Source organism: Rattus norvegicus, chromosome 10, assembly GCF_021556685.1.
Source record: "Rattus norvegicus strain SHRSP/BbbUtx chromosome 10, alternate assembly SHRSP_T2T, whole genome shotgun sequence".
Taxonomy (NCBI): Eukaryota; Metazoa; Chordata; class Mammalia; order Rodentia; family Muridae; genus Rattus; species Rattus norvegicus.
The window spans coordinates 104,630,479-104,656,743 of NC_141543.1; the positions used below are offsets into that span (position 1 = coordinate 104,630,479).

At 50.6% G+C, this 26,265-nt stretch overlaps 1 protein-coding gene across 11 annotated transcripts in view; it reads right to left on the minus strand.

The window, feature by feature from the left end:
* Slc39a11 (solute carrier family 39, member 11) overlaps window positions 1–26,265 on the minus strand; it is a 409,809-nt gene that overhangs the window by 37,744 nt on the left and 345,800 nt on the right. For all 11 annotated transcript variants that reach the window (XM_087570871.1, XM_087570870.1, XM_087570867.1 and 8 more), the window contains 1 exon segment: window positions 23,022–23,091. In XM_087570871.1, coding sequence (XP_087426997.1) covers window positions 23,022–23,091 — 70 coding nt within the window.

Consider the following 26,265-nt stretch of genomic DNA (forward strand, 5'->3'; position numbering starts at 1 on the left):
TGGTGGAATTACTCACGCCTTATTTGATCGGTTCCCCCCAGAAACAATCACTTCTGGATGCATTTAAAACCTGAGTCCCTGTGGTTAGTCCCAGGCTGGCTTCTATTTGAGGAGAGGGAAAGTTCACTTGTCTAGGGCAAAGAGAGGAGTGGATTGTGCAAAAGTGGCAGTGTTCCTGGCCACCTGCCACCTTGATCCCTTCGTTCTCTTCAGGGATGGAGGCTCCTCATGGAAATCCTCAGAAGTTCCCTGAGAGGTGCACAGGGTCAAGCCGTGCTAAACATGTTCTCAGAGAACACTCTGGCAGAGGGGATGGGAAATGCCTTGCCAGCTAAAAGGGCAGCAGCAAAACCAACACTTACTGAACCTGTTGGTAAACAAACCCCGGGAGGGAAAGGGAGCTTGGCTTGTCCCCTCTTGCCTGTCAGACAGAATTTAATACCCTTCCGTTCATTCCTGCTTTTCTTCCCCCTGTGACCCAGACTGGAGCTTGCTTAATTTCTGCTTACAGTGTGGGTCACAGAGGGGAAGACGCAGCTGGCCATAATGAAGGAGGGATTTGCCTCCCCAGGACGGAGCCTTATACTACTGTGGTTTGTAACACTGTCTACAACGGGTCTGGGGAGCCTAGAACCCAGCTCGGCTGGGTTTTAAATTAAGATCAGTAGAGGGTGAGGGTGTAGCTCAGTTGATAAAGTGCTTTCCTACACCCAGGAAGCCCTGGGCCCAGTCCTTAGCAACCTAGAAATAGGTGCAGTGTTGTATGGCTCTAATCACAATGGAGACAAGAGGATTAGAAGTTCGTGATAATTCTTCTCTGTACCTTCTTCTGGAGGTCAGCCTGGGCTACTTGAGACCATTTAAAACAAAACAAAACAAAACAAAACAAAACAAAACAAAAAAAACAAAAAAAACAACAATAAAAAAATAAAACGAGCAAACAAAAAAATCCAAAAGAACACAAACCAACCGAAACAAATAACAAAGTGGAAACAGGGGAGGTGAAATGGTTCAGGAGATGCTTGCCTCGAAGACTGACCTGAGTTTGAACACCAGAACCCAACAGTGAGGGAAGAGAACCAGCTCCCTCAAGTCGTCCTCTGAGCTCCACTCAAGCCCCGAGGCACGTGCATGTGAACACACACACACCCCACCCCACCCCCAAATAGAATGCAATAGTAAAAGCTTCGAATGGCTGTGAGCTCTGACCTAGACGTCAGGATTTAAAAAGTAATTATGTGCAAGGGTGCTGTACCTGCATATGTGCACAGGCATACCTGAATACCTGTCACCTTGTGAATGTAACGTGCCCATAGAAGCCAGAATGGGACGTCAGAGCCCACAGAGCTAGAATTACAGAGGGTTGTGACCCACCATGTAAGTGCTGGGAATCGAACTCATTGCCTCTAGAAGAGAAGTTGGAGCAATTTCTCCAGCCCCGGCCTCAGCATTTGAAAGCTCTCCAGCTGATTGCAAGGTGCAGCCGAGAGTTTGAATCCACGGGTGGCTGGGGAATGCTGGAACTATGTAAATCCAGACCGAGATGCACGGTAACCGGGAGTAGGGTTTCAGGGACTGTGAAAAAGAGACTCTAAGCCTTGTTGTGAGTGAGGTTGTTGTGTGGCTCTCAGCCGGAACAATGTCGATCTGTCCTCAGTGAGACAGGCACACACACATGTATGGGCAGGGACATGTGGGTGGTGCTGCAGGGTGGGTGAGAAGTGGAAAGAATAATTCAAGGGGGAGAAAGACTGAGAGAAAGAAAGCAAGCTTGTGCGTCTTCCAGCCGCTTTAAGACATCATCATTTCCATTTATAAGGAGAACAAAGGCCCAATGATCCCCCTTGACATGCCCACACCCACTGGGACACACACGCTTGTTCTGTTACAGGCCCGGGAAGTCACTCTCAGTGTCCTCGGAACAGCCAGGGGGGCAAAGTCCACAGCATGGAATGATCGGTGCCAAGCAAACTGCCGAGCCCGAGTGTGGAGCCTCTGAAAGAGATCCTCTAACTACGCACTGCAAGAAGAAGCACAACATAGGGAGGCGAGTCGGGAGAACTCAGACGACAGTCAGGCATAGTTTCTGCGGGAAGGGAAAGTAGGAAGAACCTCCTCCTGCCACAGTACTGCTGGTTGCCGACTGAGCCCGCTGTCTGGGAACTGTCTGCACGTCTGCTGGTCTCTGTTCTTCAACTGAGTGGTGCCACCATGTCTTACCTGTGATGGCCATTTTATGTGTCAACCTGACCGGGCTACAGAATGTCCCGGGATTTGGCCAAGGGTTCTAGATGTTTCTAACAAGGGTGTTTTTTTTTAAGAGGTGGTGAGAATTTTATTGTTTTCTTGTTGTCTTTTGTTTTGCATTTTCTGGCAGGGTCTCACTGAAGGCCTTGAACTTGCTTCTGATCCTTCTGCCCCACCTCCTGGGTGCTGAGATTACAGCCGTGTGCTACCACAGTGGGTTTATCCAGTGCGGGGGTGGGGGTGTGTGTGGGGGGGTCAAACTCGGGGCTTTCTGCATTCTAGGAAAACATTTACATCCCTAGTACCACAGCAAACGCTTTAACTGGTGATATGAGACAGCTTGCCTGCCCTGATCTGGGGGTGGGAGGCTTATCCCAACAACTGAAGGTCTGACTAGAACAAGAAGACACGGCCCCCCAAAGTGAGAACGGAGGGACCACCAGTTCTCCCCGCACTCTGAATCTGGACTTCCTGGGTCTGGAATCATGGGAGCCCTCCCTTCTGATCTCTTCATACCCACATCCTATCGGTTGTGTTGCTTAGTGGAATCCTACTGACAGGAGTAGCATCAGGCCATCTCTACGGTCTGGCCTCAGCCTATCAGATCGTCTCCTAATATCAGCCTGGTCTCTGACTCCCTAGGACTGAAGCTGGAGCTAGGACAGTTCCGGGGCCACATTCTCCTTGATTAGGCACACACAGCTTCCTGGAATAATGGGGAATACACCCTAAAAATGTGAGGGCCTGCCTGGGCCACAGAGGAAGAGGGTGGAAAGAGACGAATGAGTAGTCAGTCCCTTGTCTTTCTTCTGTACTTTTTTGTCTCCACACAGACACCCTTACATCTGAATGACACAGGATCCAATAGTTAGACTCATTTTCTTGATACATCATGGCGGAGCATGGCCTTGGATTTGCTTCCTTGCTCTCCTGTTCTGTTTCTCTCCTGTGACTTCTCCTACCTGTCTCTGTCGCCCCGGGCTCTGCTTTCCAGACACCCAACGGCACCATCTTGGTCTTTTAAACTTCATTTGCCTCACTAGGAAATGACTGCTCTCTTGTTTGATGGGGGCTCTAATAGATACCACGTGATCTGATTTTTTTCTCTATTATAATTTCGATCGTTTTTGCTCCAGTTCCAATTAAACTGGCTATTCATTTGAGAAGACGCATCAGGCCTGCCAACCATAATAGAAAAACACACACAATCAAATGCAGAGTTGTGGACCCAGCCCCAACGGATACATCGATAACCTAAATCCTTGTTCCTATGGTTCAGGAATAGGGGCAGAAAGACCAAGAACCAGAGGACTGGGGAGTTTGCTGTGAGATTGTCAGAAGCTAAATTCATGAAGCCTCACCATGACTAAGTCTACACGTAGACTGAACGGGGCCAAACAAGGACCACACCAAAAGACATGCAAATGTGGCCCAGAGAAAGCCCACAAAGCCCCAATCCTAGACAAAGAACTACAGGCAACTAAGGAATCCTGAGAGTGAGAGAAGTAAGTCTTCCCCAGGGAAGAGCACACCAACTGGTTACCAATACCGAATGGCCAGCCCTGAAAACATACATACAAGTAGACATTATATAGACCGAGCAGGTTGTATTTTATACACACATACACACAGAGAGACAGACAGGCAGACAGAGACAGAGAGACAGAGACAGAGACAGAGAGACAGAGACAGACAGAGAAAGACAGAGAGACAGAGACAGAAACAGAGAGACAGAGACAGACAGAGAGACAGAGACAGAGAGACAGAGACAGAAACAGAGAGACAGAGACAGAGAGACAGAGACAGAGACAGAGAGACAGAGACAGACAGAGAGACAGAGACAGAGACAGAGAGACAGAGACAGAGAGACAGAGACAGAGAAAGAAAGACAGAAAGACAGAGACAGACAGAGACACAGAGACAGACAGAGACACAGAGAGACAGAGACACAGGGACACAGAGAGACAAAGACAGACAGAGAGACAAAGACAGACAGAGAGAGGCCGGGAGAGAGGCCTCTCATATGTATTTTAATCCCTGTTCCCATTCTTCTAGCATATATTTGAGCTGATGTAACACAGGAGAACATAGTCAGCCATGCTGGGCGATGTCAGCTCTTCACTCAAAGTTAGTTCTCACTAACCCTTGAATGCTAAAAATCAAAACATGATCAGAAGCCAGAACTGGGGATGTACCCAGTTCGTAGAGTGCTTGTTCGTATATGCGTGGCCTGGGCTCCTTTTCTTGGATAAACTGGTGTGGTGGCTCATGCCTGTAATATCAGCTCCTTGGAAAAAAGGCAGGAGCCTCAGAGGTTTAAAGCCATCCTTGGCTGTGTGGTACATTCAAGGCCAGCCTAAGCTACAGTGATTCCTTATTGCAAAAAAGAATATATACCTTAAAGCTTCTGATGAGTTTCTGTTAAAAATCGAATTATTAATAGAAGGTAAACTAACAGGCAGTGTGGAAGCCCACCTGCAGATGGTCTCGGATCCCTCCCTAGTTATGCCTGCCCCGGTATAGCAATGCTGTCCTAGTCCAGGAGGCCTGTGAGTGTGGGTTCTGGTGGTTCTTTCCACTGTACCAGGAGAGGAGAGGAACTTTCCAGAGTCCTTAGAGGTGACCCTCCCTGCTACACTTCCTTGTTTCTCCCTCTGAATAGTCCAAGGTCAAGGGATAAGATTTTGTGTGTTTTACTAAACCGCAGAGAGAAAAATAGAAATGCACTTTTAACGTGAAAGTTAATACCGTGGGTCACATTGAGACATGAGCTGCAGCAGGAAGGGGTAGGCCGGGTGTCCCTGACCAGCGCACTGACAGGTGACAGACTCTGCTACACACACGTGAGGACGAGAGACCAGTCTGTCAGAAAGGAATGTGAGGATTCTGGGTGGAGGAGAGAGATAGACCCTGGAGCTGAGCACGGTGAGATATGCCAGTCACAGCAGGTGGAGGCAGGAGGATTGCAAACTCAAGGCTAACCTGAATTACTTGACAAAACCTCCAAAATATAATAATAATAATAATAATAATAATAATAATAATAATAATACAGAGCTAAGTGTAGTGGCTCACATCTATAATGTCAGCACTCAGAGGCTTAGCCAGGAGTACTACTTGACTCTGAAGCCAGTTGGGGACACATGGTGAGCGGCAGGAGAGCCAAGGCTATATGACAAGACAAAGAAAGGGTTGGGAGCCCGGTCTCGGGTGACAATGAGAGACAGCACCAACGAGGAAGGCGGCAGAGCAGCTCCAAATTCAAGCAGACAAGGCAGGCTTGGGCCAGGAAGGCACATGACCGAGTGGAACAGGGAGGTTTAAGCAAGAGTCATCACAGCATTGCAGTCTTGAGTGACAAGCTTTCTGCCCCTGCAGCACAGGGTGAGGGCTTTGTGTGCACTGTGTGCCTGCATATGTACATGAAAATGTGTGCACTGCATGCCTGTGTGCGTGCATGTGAGCGTGTGCATTGTGTGCCCATATGTGTGTGCATGTGAATGTGTACACTGTGTGACTCTGTGTGCATGTGAGTGTGTGCACTGTGCACCTGTGTGTGTGCATGTGAGCGTGTGCATTGTGTGCCCATATGTGTGTGCATGTGAATGTGTGCACTGTGTGACTCTGTATGCATGTGAATGTGTGCACTGTGTGACTCTGTATGCATGTGAATGTGTGCACTGTGTGTCTGTGTGTGTGCACTGTATTCCTTGTGTGTGCACATGAGTATGTACACTGTGTGTGTGAGTGTGTGCACTGTGTGCCCGTGTGTGTATGTGTATGTACTGTGTGCCTGTGTGTGTGAATGTGTGTGCCCTGTGTACCTATGTGGTGTGTGAGTGTATGTACTATGTGTCTGAGTATGTGTTCTCTGTGCCTATGTGTGTGAATGGGTGTGTACCGTGTGCCTATGTGCGTGTGCATGTGTAAGTATTGTGTGTCCATTCATGTGTGAATGGGTATTCACTGTGTATTTGTGTGCATATTGTGTGTGCATTATGTGACTCTGTGTGTGTGTGTGTGTGTGTGTGTGTGTGTGTGTGTGTGCGCGCGCGCGCGCGCACGCACATGAATGTGGAGATCAGAAGACAACCTTGAATAGCAGTCATTAACCTCGGTCCTTTGGAAGCAGGTTTCTTCACTACTCTGCTGTTTATGCTAGGCTGGCTGGCCCATGAGCGTCCCTGAGCTTTACCCTGCCTCTGCCTCTGTCTCCCTGAAGAAGCACTGAGCCGCCACATTTGGCTTCTTTACAGGCTCTGGTGACTTAAACTCTGGTCCTTACGCCTGAACAGCAAACCCTTCTGCCCGCCGAACCACTCCCTAACCCCAGCAAGGTGGAGACCTTGGAGGCCACTGCCCAGGGCGGTGGCCATTACCGCCCAGTCTATTGCCCTTATCTGGCTTTACTCAGGACTCGACCAGAGGCTACACCCTCCCCCAGCACCACACCGCTGCTATCACACCACCATCTGACTGGATATTGTGATTTTTTTCATTCTAGAACCAAGCTAGGAATTCATATGCGCTCGCCTTCTGTCTCCAACGCTGTGGCCTGGGACAGTCGGTATCTCTATACAGACAGAGAAGGTGACTTTCTAAAACCAACCTAGTCCCTAGACAATGGGGTTGGGGAACTTGAGCGCAGGACCAGCGCCCACCATTACAGACCGTGGGTAGATTACAGTCAGTCACAGGTACCAATGGAAGACAGACTGGGGTTGGGGGTGCGGGGTGGAGACAAACACTGTGCCTCCTGAGAGAAACAGAATTACCTTGGTGGACTGCGCACCAGAGTCTTGCCTTTTCTTCTCTTGACAAGTCCTGTTTTGCAGATAACGAATCGAAAGCTCGGGGAGGAGGAAGGGCACTAGAACTGACTATGGTCATGGGGTGGCTTGTTGAGCCGGGCAGGAGGGGGTGTACAGTCTATAGCTTGTCACCTATTGCCGCTGCCTGGCTTCAGAGCACAGTTCGTGCAGTGTGTCACCCACCAGGTGGAGGAGTGACCACTGCTGGAGTCACGAGGCCAGTGGTGGGAAGTCCAACTGAGAGGCATGACCGGAAAATGCATAAGTGTGTGGCTATAGCCAGATGGGGTCACACTCAGAGGTGAACACATCCTACATGCCTAGTCTCTAGCTCTGAGAATCTCCTCCTTCTATGTTGTGTCCCTTTGCCCCTGGTGACAGCAAAGATATCACACCCTGACAGAGTCCTCTAAAGTTACGGGTTAAATCACAGTGCCTTAGCAACTTTTTCCTAGACTCGGAGAAGAATTGAAAGCATGGCCTCAGAGAGATGTTTACATCATTATGTCACACCCTTGCAATGTTGCTCACAAGGGCTAAGGGGGATAAAATGATTGCCCCCTGACAGGTGAATAGAGAAACAAAATATGGTCCATTCGTGAGAGTGACCGTGACTCAGCCTTGAAAAGGAAGGAGACTGGCACAGGCTACCTCATGGATGAGCCTCAGGAAGATTATGCTAAGTGACAGGGGTCAGACGCAAAGGGACAAATACTCACAGGCATCTCTAGGGCAGTCATCTGTGTAGAGAGAGAAGGCAGAAAACCTAGGTGCCAGGAAGGAGGGAGGAGTGGTGTCAAATGGGCACAGGGTATAGCTTGGGACAAGATAGGGAGTTCTTGAGATGGGTGGCAGTGTTGGCTGTACAGCAGTGTGGTCGTAGATCACAGAAAACAACTGTGTAAGTTAGTGTCATTCACGTATATTTCACTCTGAATAGAAGTCAAAGCGACCATGTACACATATGCAGGCACAGCATCACAAGCTGAGAGAACTACCACAGAGGAGAGAAAAATGTCATTTTCTTGCCTTTGGATCAAGGCACTTGAATGTCACTCTGCTCTGGATTCTGCACTCCTGTGGACACAACTGCCATCCACCTGAGCTGACTTCCCCGGTCTTTGGCCAGAGGCCCTGCACTCAGAGACAGAAGATGCCTATCTGGGAGAACATGGCCCCTACAGAAGGGCAGAGGGCACAGCGGTGGGGCTTCCTGGGCTCCCCTTTCTTAGCCTTCCTTCTGGGAACAGCTGAGGCTGGGGCCTAACCCTGACATGCTACACACCATGTCAGAGCTGGAGCCTAGATTTTGTGTTCAGGAAGGGAAGCTTTGGGGCTTGGAGAAGGACAAGATACTCCCCTCCCCCGCAGCTGCCACCATATACACACCGCAAGCTCTCTCTTAATATGGACGTATCTTCTTAATGGTCTTATTTATCTGGAGGCGGGGTCTCATGTATTCCAGCATGGCCTCAAACGTATCCTGTTAGTTTAGGATGACCTTGCATGTACCGCTATGCCCAGTGGACAGCATGCTGGGACTCGAACCCAAGGCTTGGAGCATGCTACCTAAGGACTCTGCCGACTGAGCTATCATCACAGCCACGTCTTTTTGGGTTATGGTTTTGTTTTGTTTTTTAAGATCTTCCTTGACAGCATGCTGGCACAAGCCTGCGATCTCAGCAGTCTAGGCAATAGAGACAAGAGTATCTCAGGTTTGGAGCCAGTCTGGGCTGCATGGTGAACTCCTATCACAAAAGGGTGAGTATGTGGTGGAGTTAGGCAGAGTGCCAGCCCAGCACCAAACCCCAAATCCTCCTTAGGAGTGCACTCATTTTCACAGGCAGGATGTGGGCCTCCTTCCCCAGTGGCCAAGGTCTTCTTAGTCTCCTTGAGGAGAGCAGCCCCCCTGCTAAGGCAGCCTGGCTGCCAACACAGCCTTTAAAGTCTCTCCTGGAAGTCTCGAGCACAGATATGTGGCTCAGGCTGGCTACGGGAGCTAAGGGTTTTGTGAGAAATATTCTGAGAAGACTTTGGGCAGGGTGGGGTGGAATCAGGGGCTCCTTGGTCACCTGGGTCTAGAGACCCTTTGCCTCTGGGCCTGGGCTGCAGAAATTAGTCTGGATCTGAACACAGATTTGTGAGTTGAGGTGTTCAGAACTTAGTCCTGCTGACTGACCCCTGTTGCCTGAAACCTTCAGCTGCAGCCTTGGTTCTTCTGAGTGCTTGTCCAGGCCTGAGGGGGCCTCTGTCTCCTGTCCTGCAGGCCTGTGGTCATGCCTGGCAGAGCAGGGTGTGGGTCCTGTGGATGGTCTGGGCAAGGGTCTCCACAGGGCTCTGAGTTCTGGATGGAATTAAAAGTCAATAACCTATCTGTAGGAATTAGGATGATGAAAGGTAATTCGTCTTTTAAGAACAGACAGGAGGCGGGTGACCCAAGTTCCAAAGAATGCTGTGGTTGAACTTTTTTTCTCTCTCTTCTGTTATTTGTTTTCTGGCACAATCTGTCTCTGTGACTGAGCTGAGGGCTGTGTCCCTGCGACAAAGGCCTCTTTCTTATGACAATTTAATAGCTCCAATACAGGACAGCCCTGGCTCTCCCACAGGCCCCGCTCCGAAGGTTGCTGAAGGAGTTAGGAAGAACACGGCTGCTTTTCTGCACTCTGGTTCAAACTTAACTGAGGGAGATCCGGGTAAGGAGGACTGGCCTCCCAAATTTTAACCTCCTCCTAGCAAAACTGACAAAGTTAAAGGGGAGCCGGTATGAGGCCATGATGGGACATGGACCAGGACACGACCTTCAGGCTTTGCAAGGGGAAGTGGTTTAGAACGTTAAAGGGGACCAGGTCAGGGAGGCCCACATTGTAGCCTGGGGAGGGTCTCCCCAGGAATTCCTTAGGGTTGTTGGAGCAGAGACTTCTCCGGGTTATTGAGGGCAACAGTCCAACGTCGCTATTCCTCCCTCATTGTCTCTCTCCAACATCCTCATCCTTCCATCCCCCCAACAACTCCCCACCGCCTTTCTCGCAAGTGTCCCTGCTCATAGAGGAGTTGGGTTCCATTATAGTTCCTGAATTACTTGTTGCAATGTAAGGATCTCCACAGTGCTGGCAGATAAGACATCAGCCACCCCACCACCCCCGCTATTCCCCCTCCATTCTGGAACTTTCTAGGACAAGTGACGCCTGCTCTGTATCTCTGTCTTCCTCAGTGACCCCCATCTGTCCACCTGCCCCACTAGGTGGGGCCGGGCAAGCAGTTCATGACTTAGGGGCCACCAGATCGTCTTGGTCCCACCTCTCTGGGGTGTCCCTTCTTTCCCTCCCACTCCCTTCCTCCCTTTCTCTATCCCTCCCTTCCTCCATCTGACTTCTCTTCCTCCCTCCGTTCTATGTATTCTTCGTTTACCCGCCATGCAGGGGAGCCATTCAGGGTTATAGTTGTCACCATGGTGGCAAGCGCCTACAGACACTGAAGCCTTCCTCGACATTAACGTCCACTCCCTGTAGGACTGGCTGCATAGACTGCTTCCCACTGATGTGATTTTTATACACGATTGTTTCCCAGCATGCCCAGGGAGATAGAAGATGCTCTTGACAGGTGAGCCTGGGATTGTTTCCCAGCATGCCCAGGGAGATAGAAGATGCTCTTGACAGGTGAGCCTGGACGTCTACAGATGATATCCGGAGTACTCACAATGGGGGTTGGCACACTGCCCCTACTGAAGCTGACCCCAGTTCCCTACCACTCCGGGGGACACTTTCTAAGCCTTTAGGTTACAGCAGAGGCGAAGAAGGGTAGTGGTTAGAGGCACAGGCTCTGTAGTTGGGCTGTTTGGGTTCAAAACCCACTTCTGCCCTGCGCAGTCGTACGCACATTTCACATCTGCAAAGTGAGCACGTCATCTTCTCTCACACAAATGGCTGGGAGGTAGAGATAGGATACGAGGTGTCCTGCGTCAGGACGCAAGGTCTCCATGTGGAAGGAGCTCGGGAAATGTTAGCTCCGTGAGTTTTGGAATCTGATGGACGACGGAACTGACGTGCCCTCACTTGCTAAAGAATGGCCGCACCTCTGCCTTGGGTCAGTCAATCACTGTAAACAGACCATTGGTGACACATGCTCTTATTCAGTACCACAAGGGGCACTAATGTCCCAAAGCTACCTCAGCTCACCATGCAAAATCTATGGGGATGCAGACCACCCTCCCTATGGGGTGCTGCTTCGGTGGTCCGTCCTGGAAGACAACAGCTTCCTTCTCTGAGGTATCTGCCCATCAGCTGCTGGGGGAAGATGGATGGAGCCATGGAGAAGACAGGGAGTCGAATCACTCTGAGTGCTTGGGAAAGCACACTGGCTCCCACAGGGCCCCGTGGGCCTGCCCCTCCCCTGGTTGCTCCAGGCTAACAGAGTCCATGTTGTGAATCTATGGCCCCCGCTGCCAAGATGTCCAGCCCCTGTCGCCAGGGACATGGGTGGGGGCAGCTGAAGCAGCAGTGGAGGAGGAAGGGGGTGAGCATAAAGGGCCCCTTGTACTGCTGATAGGGGAGAGAAGTGGCCGCTAGCCACTTAGGGCAAACGGGGTGGGGGTGCGGGGCTTGGTAGCCTCCTTGTTTTGAGACAGTGAGGTGAGATCAGAGGGGCTTGGGATCGAGTCCAGGTAATTAGGGAAGCAAAAGAAAGACTCTCAGGACTGTCTCTCCTGAAGTTGCTGGTGGGTTTCTGAGCAAAGACATCAGTCCCCAACACACTTCCTGGTCCTGGGCAGGGCGAGGGTTAAAGACACTAGGCTAGAATTACTAAGGCAAGAAACAAGGACCACATCAACTCTGCGCCCAGGCAGTGCTATGAACTCTGTTTGGGGGGGAGGGAGCGCTGGGGGACACAGAGTGGCAGGATGCTAAGGCTGTGCGACAAGCCCGGTACCTGAAAGAGACACCTAGATTGGGTCCTGTACCAAGAGGCCTGGGGCTGACCTCTCTACACTGCAGAAGCTGCTTCTACACCAGATCCTCTGGGTGAGCAGGGGTGGACCGCTTGCTCCTCCAGGGCTTGGGCTGGCAGAGGGATGCAGGGAGAGCCAGGAGCCTGGATATCTCCTATAACATATAAAGCGCTGTGGGATGCCTGTCTCACTGTGGTGGATGCTTCCTGTAGACACACTCAGGTAATTTCTGAACACCCTCACTGCAGTAGCGACCATTACCTATGCTTTATAGAGGAAAAGCCACCGTCACCTCAGACAGCCAGGCTGTGAACCCACTCCCTTGGATATTCTGCTGCAAAGCCCTTCATACCATCTGCAATAAGGGAGAATCTTTAGGAAGCCAAATCTGCCTCTCAACCCCCAAGACTCTCTGTCAGAGCCAGAGACTGGAGTAAGGGCTTGGCTTTTCCCTTGACTGGTGATGGGTCTGTTGTTAGGGCTCCCCTTAGGGCCTCAGTTATTGAGGTTCATAAAATGTGGCTCCTGCTGGCCGCATGACACGTCAATGAGAAGAAAGGAGTACTGAGCCCACAACAGGCACTCGGCAGGGACACGTATCCTCCTCGTGATTCAGGTACAGAGCTTACTGTGCAGGGCATCATGGGTTTCTGGGATGAGCCCGCATCTGTGTTTGAGTGCTTTAAAGCACCCATGACAAACTCTTGGCCTAATCTGCTTCCTGTCCCTTTGACTCGTGGGGTGGCTTTTTAAAACTCCACAGAAAGTTGAATATAGAGTGGCCATGGAACCCAGTGATTCCTCTCCTTGGGTGTGTGTCCAAGAGAAAGGAAGATGCAGGTCTACTCCTCAGACTTCACTGCTGGGTGACAGTAAGGCAAGAGTGGGGAAGGCTCAGTCCTACACTGTGCCGCTTTCCCTGACCACGTATTCATTAGTACTCCCCTCTGGCTCTGTGTGTGAACAGGGCAGAACAGGTCTGAGATGCCGTGCAGTGGGCACAGATCCTGGAGATGGGTCCTAAGGTGATCTGTACATCCCTACTCTGTTTTGAACTCCCTGGTGCCCTATCCACAGACCCTTCACCAGGCAAGGGAAAAGCTTCGTCCTTAGCCTAGTCTCTGGCCCCCAGAGAGAGTCTTTGGGGTTGAGAGGCAGGTTTGGCTTCCTAAAGATTCTCCCTTATTGCAGATCCTTTGAAGGGTGGTATGAAGGGGTTTGCGGCAGAATATCCAAGGGAGTGGTGGGTTCACAGCCAGGCTGTCTGAGGTGACAGGTGACTTCTGGGCCATAAACCACGTTTCACGAATCTCCTTTGAACTCAGGTTTTCTACAGCGCAGATGGGGTAGGTCTAGGAAGCTCACTTGGGCTTCAAGATTTACCGCTACAGTGGGAAAGGATCCTCTTGAAGTTTAAGTGGAGGGAAATATAGCCACGATAGGTAAGGAGGCAGCAACCTTGAGTGGAAAGCCAGGGCTGAGGTCCCTAGAGGTCTCTCCATCGTCTCAGGTGGAGGCAGGGACAGTCAGGATGAGCGAGTTTTATTAGGGCAGAGGAAGAGCTTCGGGAGGAGCCAAGTGTAGGCCTCCCTTCACCACAGACAAAGAACTCTGTGGTTCTGTGCTCTGCCTGTACCTCACCTGGCCTCAGTCAACGGCTTCCATCCAAGCTCAGAGAGGGCGCTGTGCATTGGGAGTGGGTATCTGCTCTGCTCAGAATCTTGCTTGAAAGTATCACTTGAAAAAAGAGAACTCCAGATGAAGCTTGTCCCTGGAGACCACTTAGAGCCCATCAGTTCTCCACTGCAAGTGTTTTCTTCCACTAGAAATGGCTGGAGGAGTTGTTCGTCTTGACGTTCTCCAAAAGGAGATGGAGATACTGTGTGCGTGCGTGAGTAGCCTCACGCCTTATTATCTGAGATGGTCCACGAGAACCCTCTTAACTGTGGTCAAACCAGGCATGATGGTTTGCATATTCTCAGCCCAGGGATTAGCACTATTAGAAGGAATGGCCCTGTTAGAGTAGGTGTGTCACTATGGGTGTGAGGTTCAAGACCCTCGCCCCAGCTGCCTGGAAGCCAGTATTCTGCTAACACCCTTCAGACAAAGGTGTAGAACTCTCAGCTCCTCCTGCACCACGCCTTCCTGGATGCTGCCATGTTCCTGCCTTGATGATAATGGACTGAACCTCTGAACCTGTAAGCCAGCCCCAGTGAAATGTCCTTCTAAGAGTTGCCTTGGTTATGGTATCTGTTCACAGCAGTAAAACCCTAAGACATCAGATCAAACCCAGTTCTTCCATTAGCCAGGACCTGTGAGAAATATATGGCGGGGGGGGGGGGGCGCTCAGCAGCTAAGAGCACCGACTGCCCTTACAGAGGCTCTCGGTTCAATTCCCAGCAATCGCACAGCAGTTCACAGCCATCCATGACTCCGGTTCTACACGATTTGATGCCCTTTTTCTGCCTTCTGTGGGCATGTAAGCAAACCCACATGTAAGCAAAACACTCACACAGACAAAATAAAATAAATAAATCTTATTAAAGTCACTATGACACTAAATGTACCATACAATAACCTGCAATAGCGCACAGTTTGGGGGGGGTCCTAAGGTGGGCCTCCCCACACCTCCTTGACTGCCGTGGCTTCCTGCATGCTCTATTGGCATCTCTGCAGAGCGTCATCCAAAAGGTCTGCTTTAGTCCTTGGGCAGAAGGAATAAGGATGACGAATCTACTTTGTGACGGCTAAACGAGGGGGGAGCCACTGAGAGCCAGGCAGCAGGGAGGTAGACAAGCTGTTTCACAAAACATCTAGGGAATGTTTACCAACTCCTACCGCTGCAGAGGACGGAAGGAGATCAACAGGAGATAAAGATGGAAAGATTAATAGACAGATAGACTTTATCTTTATGGAGAGAGTAAGTGTAGGTATAAGTTCCATTTAAGCCCAACAGCAACTCAAGAGTTCTATTTAAACCTCAGCCCTTCTCCCCGGCTGCCTCATAGTGAGTATTGATGCCAGACTACCACATGGTGGCGCTGTGGGCCATTCTCCAAGGAAACTGAAGGTTTAAGAGGATTGTGGGTGGACCACTCTAGATCTCCCGAGAGGACCGTTAGATGGTTTAAGAGAGAGGCTGGCTCGCTTAGGTGAAACTGAGTACAGGATCTTTGGGTGCAGAGAAAGACCAGCAGGGGGGGTGAGTGACGGGCTATGGTGAGGAGAGGGGCCGATAAGGGTAAAAGGCATTTGACCAGGTGCCTGCACACCCTCGTGCTAGCTCGACTGCCATACCTCAGCCTAGAGAATGCTTCCAGGGAGGTCTAAGACAGAGGGCAGGGGGGCTCCAGATCAACAACTGGGGGAAGAGAGGGTCTCCCTGGGATGTCTCTAATGGCAGGTGGACTTGGTGCCTATAGGGACAGTCATACACACTGCTTCTGTGGGAGGCAGCTATCATAGGTTGTTCTCTAAAAGACGCTCAGTGAACCAGGAAAATACATCGTTACTCCACGGATATGTTTTGACCCCCATATCACGTGATTGGTCATTGGTATTTTATAACCCAAAAGATGTTGTTTATGACGTCTACTCTTTGGTATGTGATCAGGCACAAACTTGGTCCTAACTGAGCAAGTCGCTCTGGATGTGGTAGTTAACCCAGCAGACATCCTTGATTAAGTGTTTGGACACCGGGCAGCAGCAGCTGGCCAGGGCATGCAACATGAAACGCATGCAACCGGGGAATATGCGCATTTGTGGATTGTCCAAGGCACATGGCCAATCTGCAGCCAGCGCTGTCCGTTCTGCACAGCCCTGCAGCTGGACACTTGTTGAAGCCATCAGTCCCGGATTCATGGGCTATAAACACCCCTAGCTGGAGCTGGAAATGGCAGGTGTGTGTGTGTGTGTGTGTGTGTGTGTGTGTGTGTGTGTGTGTGCGCGTGCGCGCGCGCGAGTGTGCCTGTGTGCAAAGTGCAATGTGTAAGCTTAAGATTCCTTCGCTCTCCCTGCTGGTTTGAATTATGTGTACCACAAAGTGAGGGCTGAGGTGTGGTCTCCTCTTAATGATACTTATGAAAGGAAAATCACTTTAATCATCCAACTCCCCAAGGACATACAGTCTTTGGCATTTCTTTGTGGTTGAAGCCAAAGGAAACCACTGAGGAACCAGATCAGAAAGCAAAGCTAAGCTAAGCAGTGTTTCCCTTGGCCCACGCGCTGCTCATGCCTGGCTGAGTCTTCTTGACTCAAAGGACACTTTTTTTTTCTTAGACAGCCTTTCATGTCGCAGGCCAGTTTCTAACTCACTATACAAATGAGGACATCATTGAGCTCATCTGTGTCTCTTCTCAGGTGCTGGGATTTGCAGACATGACCCCACCATGCCTAGTTTATTCCAGGCTGGGGACTAATCCCAGGTCCCTGTTTATGCTAGACATGCAGACTATCAACCGAGCTATATCCTCAGTCAGTCTTTTCCCCACTTTTTGAGACATGGTTTTGCTAGGTAGCTAGCTCATCTGATAATTCACATGTGACCCAGTTGGTCTTGAACTTATATACATCCTCCTACCTCAGTTTCCCAAAGGACGGGGTTCCAAAGGACGGGGTTATAGGTCTATACTACCTCACCCCCCCCCCCAACCCTCCCCACTGGACACTGATTTTAGAAGGAAAAGCTCCCCTGTGGCTGATCCAGTAAGGACAAGAGGGGGCAGTAGCAGCACATGGGCACCAGGTGGCAGTAGAGACACACTGATTCTAGGCCTCCTGCCTGCCTATGTCTCTTGTCTTACCCGGTCAGGCAAACTGTTGAGAGTGGAAGAAAGTGCCCTGTAGTATTTACTTTGAACGCTTGCCCTCTTCTCTGTTGGTGGTGATGGTTGACATTGTGGGCAAGGGGGGAGACTCTCTCCCTCTGAGATGCAAGGAGTATCCATGAGGTCACAGAGACATAGTGTGGGACCTGAGGGCTCAGCGATGAACTTGGGTAAGAGCTCTGAACTGTGTCCACTAGATCTAAGTCCATGAACTTTATGGAAAATGTCGGAGAGCATTTTCAGCCTTAAGAAGTCTATGTCAGGTAGTCGCTCAGGTGGTGTAGCCAAGGAGTCAGGGACAGCATGTGGAGAGATTGACGAACCTTTGCATTTCAAGAAAACCTTTACCTATAGAAACGGGTGCTAGGCAGACGTGGTTAACTGTGTCTATGTACACATCCCCCTGGGCTATGATGAACTTGCTGGAAGTCGGAATTAAGTGAAAACTGGATTGAGGGATGTGAGGTGGCACAGTGGGTGCTTGCTGTCAAGCCCGATGACCTGAGTTTGATCCCAGGACTCCTGTACTCTGTCCCCCTTGCCCCCCACAATACTTTGACCACACATCTACCTTCACTGGCATATGGATCAGCAACACGGAACTCTGTAGAATGCCAGTTGCTTCCTGGAGTGGGTAGCTAGGAACTGCCAGCATCCTCAGAGAGGGGCAGAGCATTTAGAGTCTCTGTTGTAGGGCATCTGCCTTGCATGCACTGAATACATGTTTCCCCCACCATTCATGGCAGCCCCTCCCCCCCTTCTCCCATCCCTGCCACCTGATCTCCAACCGTCCCTCCAGAACTGAGAACACTGGTGGTCTGTATTAATCTCTCTGGGATTTCCTTCTTCCTCTCTCCAGCATGGCAGCCCCTCCCTCCCTCTGGGTTACTGAAGTTTGTACTCGAGGGCAGCAAACATTTTGTTCTGTGGTGGAATCCTTCCCACGGCTCCAGCGACCCCTTACCACCTCCCCACGCCATCCTGGTGTAGCCAGGTGGCTGTTTCCAGCACCTCTGGAGCCCAGTTCTGAGCCTGCACCAGGCTGGATGGGGACCAGGCCACTGTGTGAGGGATGGGCTTTGTCTTCAACCTGCCTCCCCGGAATCCTTTCAACTTCCCTCCCGTGGCCACTAGGGGAGTCTATCTTGATAGAATCCTTCCGCCTAGAGAACATGTTGGGGCTTCCTGGGCTCCACTTACTGAGTTCTCTGGTGCCAGCATCCCTAGCTGACTGCCCTTATGCTTGGCTGACATTCATACTACAAATGTGAAAGGTTTCTTAGATGGTCTGGTTTCCATCACTCCCCTGCAGCTTAGATTATGCTGATCTTCATGCTGCCTCTGGTTTTAAATGCCCACTCACAAATTATGTTGTCTACAGCTCCTGCTAATGATGACCGACCGGATCACACTGAGGTCTGAGAATGTGGCCTGGATGAACGATGATGAGTCTGCCTCGGCACCAATCAAGCATGTGTTCTTGAAAAGGACATGGTTTCAGGGCTGGAAAGAGGCCTGGGCTGGGGGGTGGGGGTAATCCCAGCATGACACTGGCAGGATGGGAGGTGGAGATGGCAGAATCCTGGAATCCTGTGGGCAGCTCGCCCAGTGTATGCAGTGACAAAGACAAGAGACTGTCTCAAAGTGGAAGGGTGGGACTGTTTAATGGTTTCCTTGGAGACTGAAATATTCCACCCTGAGCAAGGAAGCTCCTGAAACAGGAAAGTAAACAACTCAAAATAGCTGCAGGAAGTTCCTGAAACTGACCAGATTCACTAGGCCCCTCCCTTACACAGTAAGAAATAAAAGCTCGACCTCTCCCCAGAGACTCAAGCAGAGCTGTCCATTTGAAAAGACACTCTCCAACCTGCTGAACTGCCTGCAGGCTGTACAGTGAGCTCCAGGTTCCCCAGTGTTTGTGAGCTGTCACCCATGCTGGGGTGGAACTTGGTCACACAGCTGTCATTAAGTCATCTCTGCTCCTGTAAGCAACCTCTCACCCACACCTCTCTAAGTGACCCCAGTAAAACTCATCAACATATCAAGTTGGACTTTGGTAGTATTTGTGCTTTTGGGTCTGTTGTGGGCTCCCTCTATGGGGTGAATAGACATACGTTGTATCTCCCCAGGAAAAGTGTTGTCATACAAGGACTGACCCCTGAGCTTGTCCTCTGACCTCCAGGGACATGCTGTGTCATGCACATGTCTTCACTGACACACACACACAAATATACACTCAGCTTTTTTTTTTTTTTTTTAAAGGGAGTACCCAGGATATAAAAGTCTACAATGTCTGTTCTCCGTTCCATTCACTTCGTGGCCATGTTCTGAACAAGCCTCAGAAGGAGAGACCGTGCTCCCCGCAGGACTGCGGATGCAGCTTCTCTCCTCACAGCTCAGACCGTTTTGCTTTTAAACTCAGAGCTCATGTACAAACGCACGCCTGTCACATCATCCCGGAGTCTGCTCCCTTTTCCTCAGCTGTGCCTCTGTTCTTTCTGTGGCTCCCACCTCAGGGCTCACGGATGCTGAAGCCGGAGCGTCTGTGCTGTTTTTATTAGTGTGTGCATTGGGTTTCTTCAGACCTTCCTGTTTGGCTGCAAACCGACTGCCTTCTCGTATTTCTCTTCTTCACTAGATGTTAAAGAGCACCCCCATCTTTGCAACCACAGACCCTTTACTTCAGATTTTCTTTAGCTATGTGGAGATGTTCCAGGAGCGGACAGGTCCACGCTGCCAGCCTCCTGTCTAGCTGCCAAGTCTTTTGTGTGTCTGCAGGCGTGGAGGAGCGGGGTGGGTTTCAGGTCTCCGTCACAATCACTCTCCACCTTGTTTTCTTTTTAAGACAGAGTCTCTCACTGAACCCATAGTTCACACTGGCTGCTACAATGGCTGATTACAGACATGTGGCAGCCTGCCCTGCTTTTTATGTGGGTGCCTGGGATCCCAACTCAGGTTGTCCTGCTTACACAGTAAGTACTCTCAGGAACGAGCCATCTCCTCGGCCCCCAGACTCCCCTCCCCTCCGTTCCTAATGTCTACATAAAGGGACTGTGTTCTTCACAGCGGCTGGAACACTGTGGAGGATGCACTGTGCCCACTGAGGTGCACATGGATGGATGAATGAGTGAGTGTAGATCAAGGGAGCTCAGACTCAGTATCTGCAGCTTCCGGGAGACCCTAGATGAAGCGCTGGGTATGTTCAGGAGACTGGGAACAGACAGGGAGCAGGTGCAGAGTCCCCAACTCGGTGTTGTAACTCACGGCCACTACCTCCACCTCCTGCTGCCCTGTTCAACACTGGGGACATCTTGATTTCACCAGCAGCTCCTCCAAGAACCACGGTTGTGTTTACTGTCTTACAGTTGACTACAGACTCCTTTCCTTACAAAAAGAAAGTTAACAAGTGGGGGTAGACCTGTAACATACCTTTCGAAAGTTGCAGGTGGTAATCCAAGGTGGGGCCTTGGAGGGGGTCTCAAGGCATAAGGACGCACCTGCAGGCCACTTTGCTAGACTCCACATACAGCACTGACTCAAAAGACCCTGCATGATGGGACAACCAGAAGTCACCTCCCTCGAGCTCACTGCACAAACAAGCACTCAAGAGGCCTGACCATTGGCTTGCTTTGACCTCGAAGATCTTGGGCATGGCCTGCCCCATCCATAGTTCATCAAGCCCTCTCCCTGAAGCTGTGACAGTCAGAGAGACATATTCTCATTGACCATGACCTTACTTCTCATGAGAGGGATACTGGAGTCGATATCATGATGTCATGGGGGCATGGTGCCACCAGAGAGAGCCTGACCTAGAGGACAGTGCCTGGGGCTTGGCTGTCATTTACAGGCACACTGACTTCGTGGGGCACATGTGGTCTCCCATGTTCCGGGAGAGCCTGGCCTTTGGATTCTCATAAGGTCAGCTCCCCTGGGCTCTCAGACCCAGGGACACTGTTTGGCCCTGAGGGTTCTCATGGTCTGATGAAGTCAAGTCCAATTTGGCTATGCCCAGGGGGTAGAGAGACATGGGAGCAGGCCAGTCTGTGAGATGTCATCATTAGTCCTTGGTTCTGTGTGTGTGGGGGTGTGAGTGATGTTCCTAACATTCTGAAAGCCCTCCCTCTCTCCCTCCCTCCCACCCTCCCTCCCTCCCTCCCTCCCTCCCTTCCTTCCTTCCTTCCTTCCTTCCTTCCTTCCTTCCTTCCTTCTTCCCTTTATCCATCCACCTTCTTATTTGACTTTTACCATGATGCTAAAGTGAAAATGGCTTAGTCCAAGAGGAAGGAGCTAAGACTAGGACCCACTTCAACCTAGAGCCTGCCAGTGCCCCTTACATGGCTGGGGCTTCATGGAGCAAATGCACTTCTTAATACATAGATAGACTTCGTGTTAGATGGTGAGGGCATTTAACCCACAGGGCTCCGCTGCATCTGGGGACACAGACAGATGTAGCTGCAGTCCTCCAGTTGTGTATATAGAACTTGTATGAAGATGGAAAAGGGGTAAGGAGGGACATTCCTCCTGAGATTCCTGGCCAGTAGACACAGGGCTGGTCCTCATGGGAGGGGTACACTGGATGGGGTGGGGAGCAGAGTAGCGTTGTGCTGGACCATCTGAACACAGAGTTGTATGTGCATGTGTGCATGCTGTGTGTGTGTGTGTGTGTGTGTGTGTGTGCATGCTTTGTGCATGTATGTTCATGTTTATGTATGCATGGGTGTGCCTGTGCCTGTGGAGACCGGAAGATAACCTCAGGCTGTTGTTCCCCAGCCATGGTCCACCATTTTGTTTTTGAGGCAGGGTGTCTCATTGGCCTTAGCTGGCTGGTGGGCTAGCCTCAAGGGATCCCCGTCTCTGCCTCCTCAGAACCAGGATTATCAGGATGTACCATGAGCCTAGCTTCTCTTCTCTACAGGTTCTGGGGATCGAGGCTGGATCTTCATTCTTTATAGGAGGCATTTCAGGAACTGAGCTATTTCTCCAGCCCTTAAGTTATGGTTTCAATTCTCGTGAATCCAGGTGTTTACAGTGAGTACGTTAAACTCCCTCAATGCTCACCATCCCCCGCTATCTCTATCCTCTTGTTTCTCTTGTTCTTGTAACCCTGGTTCCCTGGAGGCAGCTGAGATTGTGGCCCTTGGATGAGGGGCTCCATACTGCTTGCCTTCAGCCTGGAGGACGGAGTGGTCACGGCTTTGTGAGTGCGGGTGGGCTTTGTGGAGCTTATCAAGGAGGTCTGAATGCCATCGTGTGAGTGGATTTAGGAGAGAGGAAGAAGGCCTGGTGCTCTAGAGAAGGAGAGGGAAAATCTACGGTGACAATGACAGTGGGCTTAGCTTGGCTGGCAGATGGTGAGACGGTTGAAGGCGACCCTGAAGGAGGGACAAAGCCCAAGGACAGAGACAGTGACAGACAGTAGAGCTCAGCTTGGGATGCTAGGCATGGAGAGCCGGCGAAACACTTGTGCAGAGATATCTGAAGGCAGGCGGCCCTGTAGGAAGGAGCTCAGTTTTGGGCTAGAGCCGGATGTGGGCATCACTAGTAAGTAGAAGGAAAATGGGTAACGGGAATGGAGGAAGATGCCCGAGGAGTGGGCAGGCCACGAAAAGAGAGACACTGACATTTAAGACTGGGTCAAGGGGTTGGGGATTTAGCTCAGTGGTAGAGCGCTTGCCTAGCAAGCGCAAGGCCCTGGGTTCGGTCCCCAGCTCCGAAAAAAAGAAAAAAGACAAAAAAAAAAAAAAAAAAGACTGGGTCAATGTGTGAGAAACAGGTGAGGGAGCCTTCTGGGAAGAGTCTAAAAATGAGGGTATAGTGGACCAGGAAACTCCAATGATGAGAGAAAAGGACTTCCTGAAGGAAAGAGCCATTCAGAGTACTGATCGGTCGCCACCCTTGCTAAGACCTTCCTTAGTCTTTAAACATTTCACGTGCTTAGAGACAGCATGCAGCTATGTCTTGGTTTCATTTATGGTGTGGTTACCTGTGAGCTGACTCCTGTGAAAGAGTCGGTACAAGCCTGCCTGTCTGACTGAGTCCTTCCCTCACACATGAACTTCCTCTAGCCTCATTACTCTGGCCATGATGGACTGAGGGTGCTTAGCAGCCCTGTGCCAGCAGCTGGCCCAGGTTCCAAGTACAGGGACCTGAGGGGTATAAGGCCCACGCTCCAGATCCCGTGCAGTGGCTTACCTGGCACTCTCGAAGGTGGCAGATGCAGTCTTTTCTACTGCTCCAAACCCTACACCGACAGCGAGACCCTCTGAAATAGACACAAGACACGGAGATTAGGAATCATTTCCGATGGGGAACGTAGATAGCGACCCTTGCTTTAAGCTGCAAGTAACAGAAAATCAATGTAACGATGGTATTTGTACTCTAGCCTTATGTTTTCTTTTTTATTTCTTTTAAATATTCATTGATTTATTTTATGTAAGCACACTGTAGCTGTCTTCAGACATGCCAGAAGAGGGCATCAGACCTCATTACAGATGGTTGTGAACCACCATGTGGTTGCTGGGAATTGAACTCAGGACCTCTGGAAGAGCAGTCAGTGCTAAGCCATTTCTCTAGCCCTCTAATCTAGTCTTGTAAACTCCAGTCTGCCTCCTCTTTGATGTGTGTGTGTGTGTGTGTGTGTGTGTGTGTGAGAGAGAGAGAGAGAGAGAGAGACAGAGAGAGAGACAGAGAGACAGAGAGAGACAGAGACAGAGAGAGAGACAGAGAGAGAGACAGAGAGAGTGTGCACTAATATCAGGTGAACATGATGGGATTTAGAATTAGCATGGAAACAAAGCTCTGGGTATATCTGTGAGGCATCATTCTTCTTCTTCTTCTTCTTCTTCTTCTTCTTCTTCTTCTTCTTCTTCTTCTTCCTCTTCCTCTTCCTCTTCCTCTTCCTCTTCCTCTTCCTCTTCCTCTTCTTCTTCTTCTTCTTCTTCTTCTTCTTCTTCTTCTTCTTCTTCTTCCCCCTCTTCCTCCTCCTCCCCCCTCTCTCTTCCTCCTCTTCCTTCTCTTCTCCTCCTCCTCCGTTCTTTAAAGACAAAGTCTATGTACTCCTGGCTGTCCTGGAACGTACAGAGATCTGCCTGAGCTGCCATTTCCAGACCAGAGATGTTATTTCAACTAAGTCAATCCAGGTGGAAAGAACCACCCTAAATCTGGGCTGTGCACTTCCTCAGGGTCTCAGAACGAGAAAGAGAAAGCAGCCTGAGCATAGGCCTTCATCTCCCTCTGCTTCTCGACTGCGGCCGCCATGTAGCCACCTGCCTCGGGCTCCTGCCCGCATGCCTCCCCCCACCACTGTACCTCTGAACTACATCCATACAAGAAATAAGCATAAAACTAGAGCCCCTCCTTTATCTGTTGTCTGTCTCCACCGTGAGAAGATAAGCCTCCCTGATGTTACGGCAGTTGTATGTCCTGGGCTAGAAGCAAGAACCAGTACCAATGGTAACAGCCCCAGTGGAGGAGATGAAGTTCCTGTGATCTGGGGAGGCAGGTGGGTGGGAAGAATTCCTAGTACTTGTCTGGGTCAAGGTCAAGGGCTTTGGGGCTACACTAGAACATTTTATTTTATTTGAATGAGAAAGGTGCTATCTACTGATCGAGAGGGGCTGGAGTTTCTTCTGGACCCACTGTTCCTTAGAATGATTTGTTTCTTTCTTTGAGCTCTGTTCAGTTGACAGGGGTCAAAGACACATGAACAGAACAATGGGGTCCTGTTAGCACACAGATTAAGTAGGCTGGGCTGTACCATTAGAAGGACAGAGTTCAGCAAGATGCTGTCCTGGGGGGTTGGACCTTCCAAAGTAGAGGGATTCTGGAGTCCCCAGCTGCACTGATGCCTGGGTCATTCCCAGCTTGTGAAGAAGACCCATGTTTGGAGGGGAGGGTTTCTTCCTAAAACCACATAGCTGCATGGGGGCTTCTCAGCCTTGGATCCCCAGAACACACCCTACACAGAACAGTAGGCCACAGAAGTTGCCAAGTCACTTCTTTTCCCAAGCTCTAGGGTAGAAGGAAGGCAGTTAAGTCGAGGCCGGGGCCACCGATTGTTCCATATTGACTAACTGTTGAGCATGGTATCCAAAGTCCTGCTGAGGCTGGGCAAGCTCCCCGTGAGCTGTACAACTACACCTCAAAAATGAGTTTATTAAAACTTCATCCATGGGGCTAGAGAGATGATGGCTCACTGGTTTAGAGCACTTGTCGCTCTTGCAAAGGATCCAGGTTTGATTCCTAGTACCCCCATGGTGACTCATGACGGTCTGTAATTCCAGTTCCCCACTTGTTAAGTGTTTCCTCCATGATAATAATGGTTTCCCACTAGGGCCTTGTTTCAGAATCTTCATCCTCTGTTTTCCTTAGAAAGTCGGGAGTGGGGGTGGGGGGTAGGGGGTGGAGGTGGTGACCCTCGGTATGCAAGGCTTATACGTGAATTATAGTCGGGGTCTGTCATCTCCTGGCAAAGGTGACAGGGTGCTATCTCGGCTAAGCTCTGGTCCTGAGAGCCAGAGTTTGGGTCCCCACCAGCTGTCTGTCCTACCCCTTCTCTTCCAGATGCTCCCCCCAGGAGCAGAAGCAGCAATCCCAGGCAGAGGGCTATTAATATCTTCCTGGTGGGTCTGAAGCTTCCGCATGGGGCAGGCAGGGAGGGACTTACTACCTGAGTGTCAGACGCTGCTTAGGCAGGCTGCAGTGGGGATGCCAAAGTTCTGGGTAGCCTCTCTCTGCAGAGTTGCCCGCACCACACCAAAGGGAAAACAAAGATGGAAAGTGTCCGGGTTGCTGCCCCCCCCCCCCAGCCTTCAGCTTAATGCCACCCAGAGCTAAGCTGCTGTCCTTTGCCAGAAGGCACACCAACACAGCTGAGATGCCCAACCATTCCCATCGGTGACACTGGATTTTCAGGACAGGGACCTTCCCCGGGGCCTCTGGCCAGCTGGGACAGGTGTCAAAAGCTGGGAAGGGTCTAAGCTTTTTATTGACCCCAGTCTTGCATATTTCCCTTGGGGGGAGGGGGATGTTGTTCTTTAAAGCCATAAACAACAGCTGTTTGGTTCCTCTGCTAATGGTTCTTTTTCTAATTAGTCATTTTAATGTAAATCACAGAGCAGCCTAACGCAATGGCACATTAAGTTAATAAGCAAAATTACCAACCCCCCAGGAGAGAGGCTCGGCACACATCCCCAGCACATAGACATATGCACCCTCAACTGATACTCAGGGATGGGACAAAGGCTGGGCAAAGTCACCCAGCTGTGGTGGGATGGGGACTGGCCTTGAAGCCATGCCACCATCTGTTATCATTCCCAGAATGCCATTTGATACCCAGTTTGCTGCCTGGGCTCATGGTTTTTTGCCCCCCTCAGTGGATGTGGCGTGGCTCTGTGGGCAGCAAAGACCAGCTTCTGCAGCTCCATTCCCCATAGAA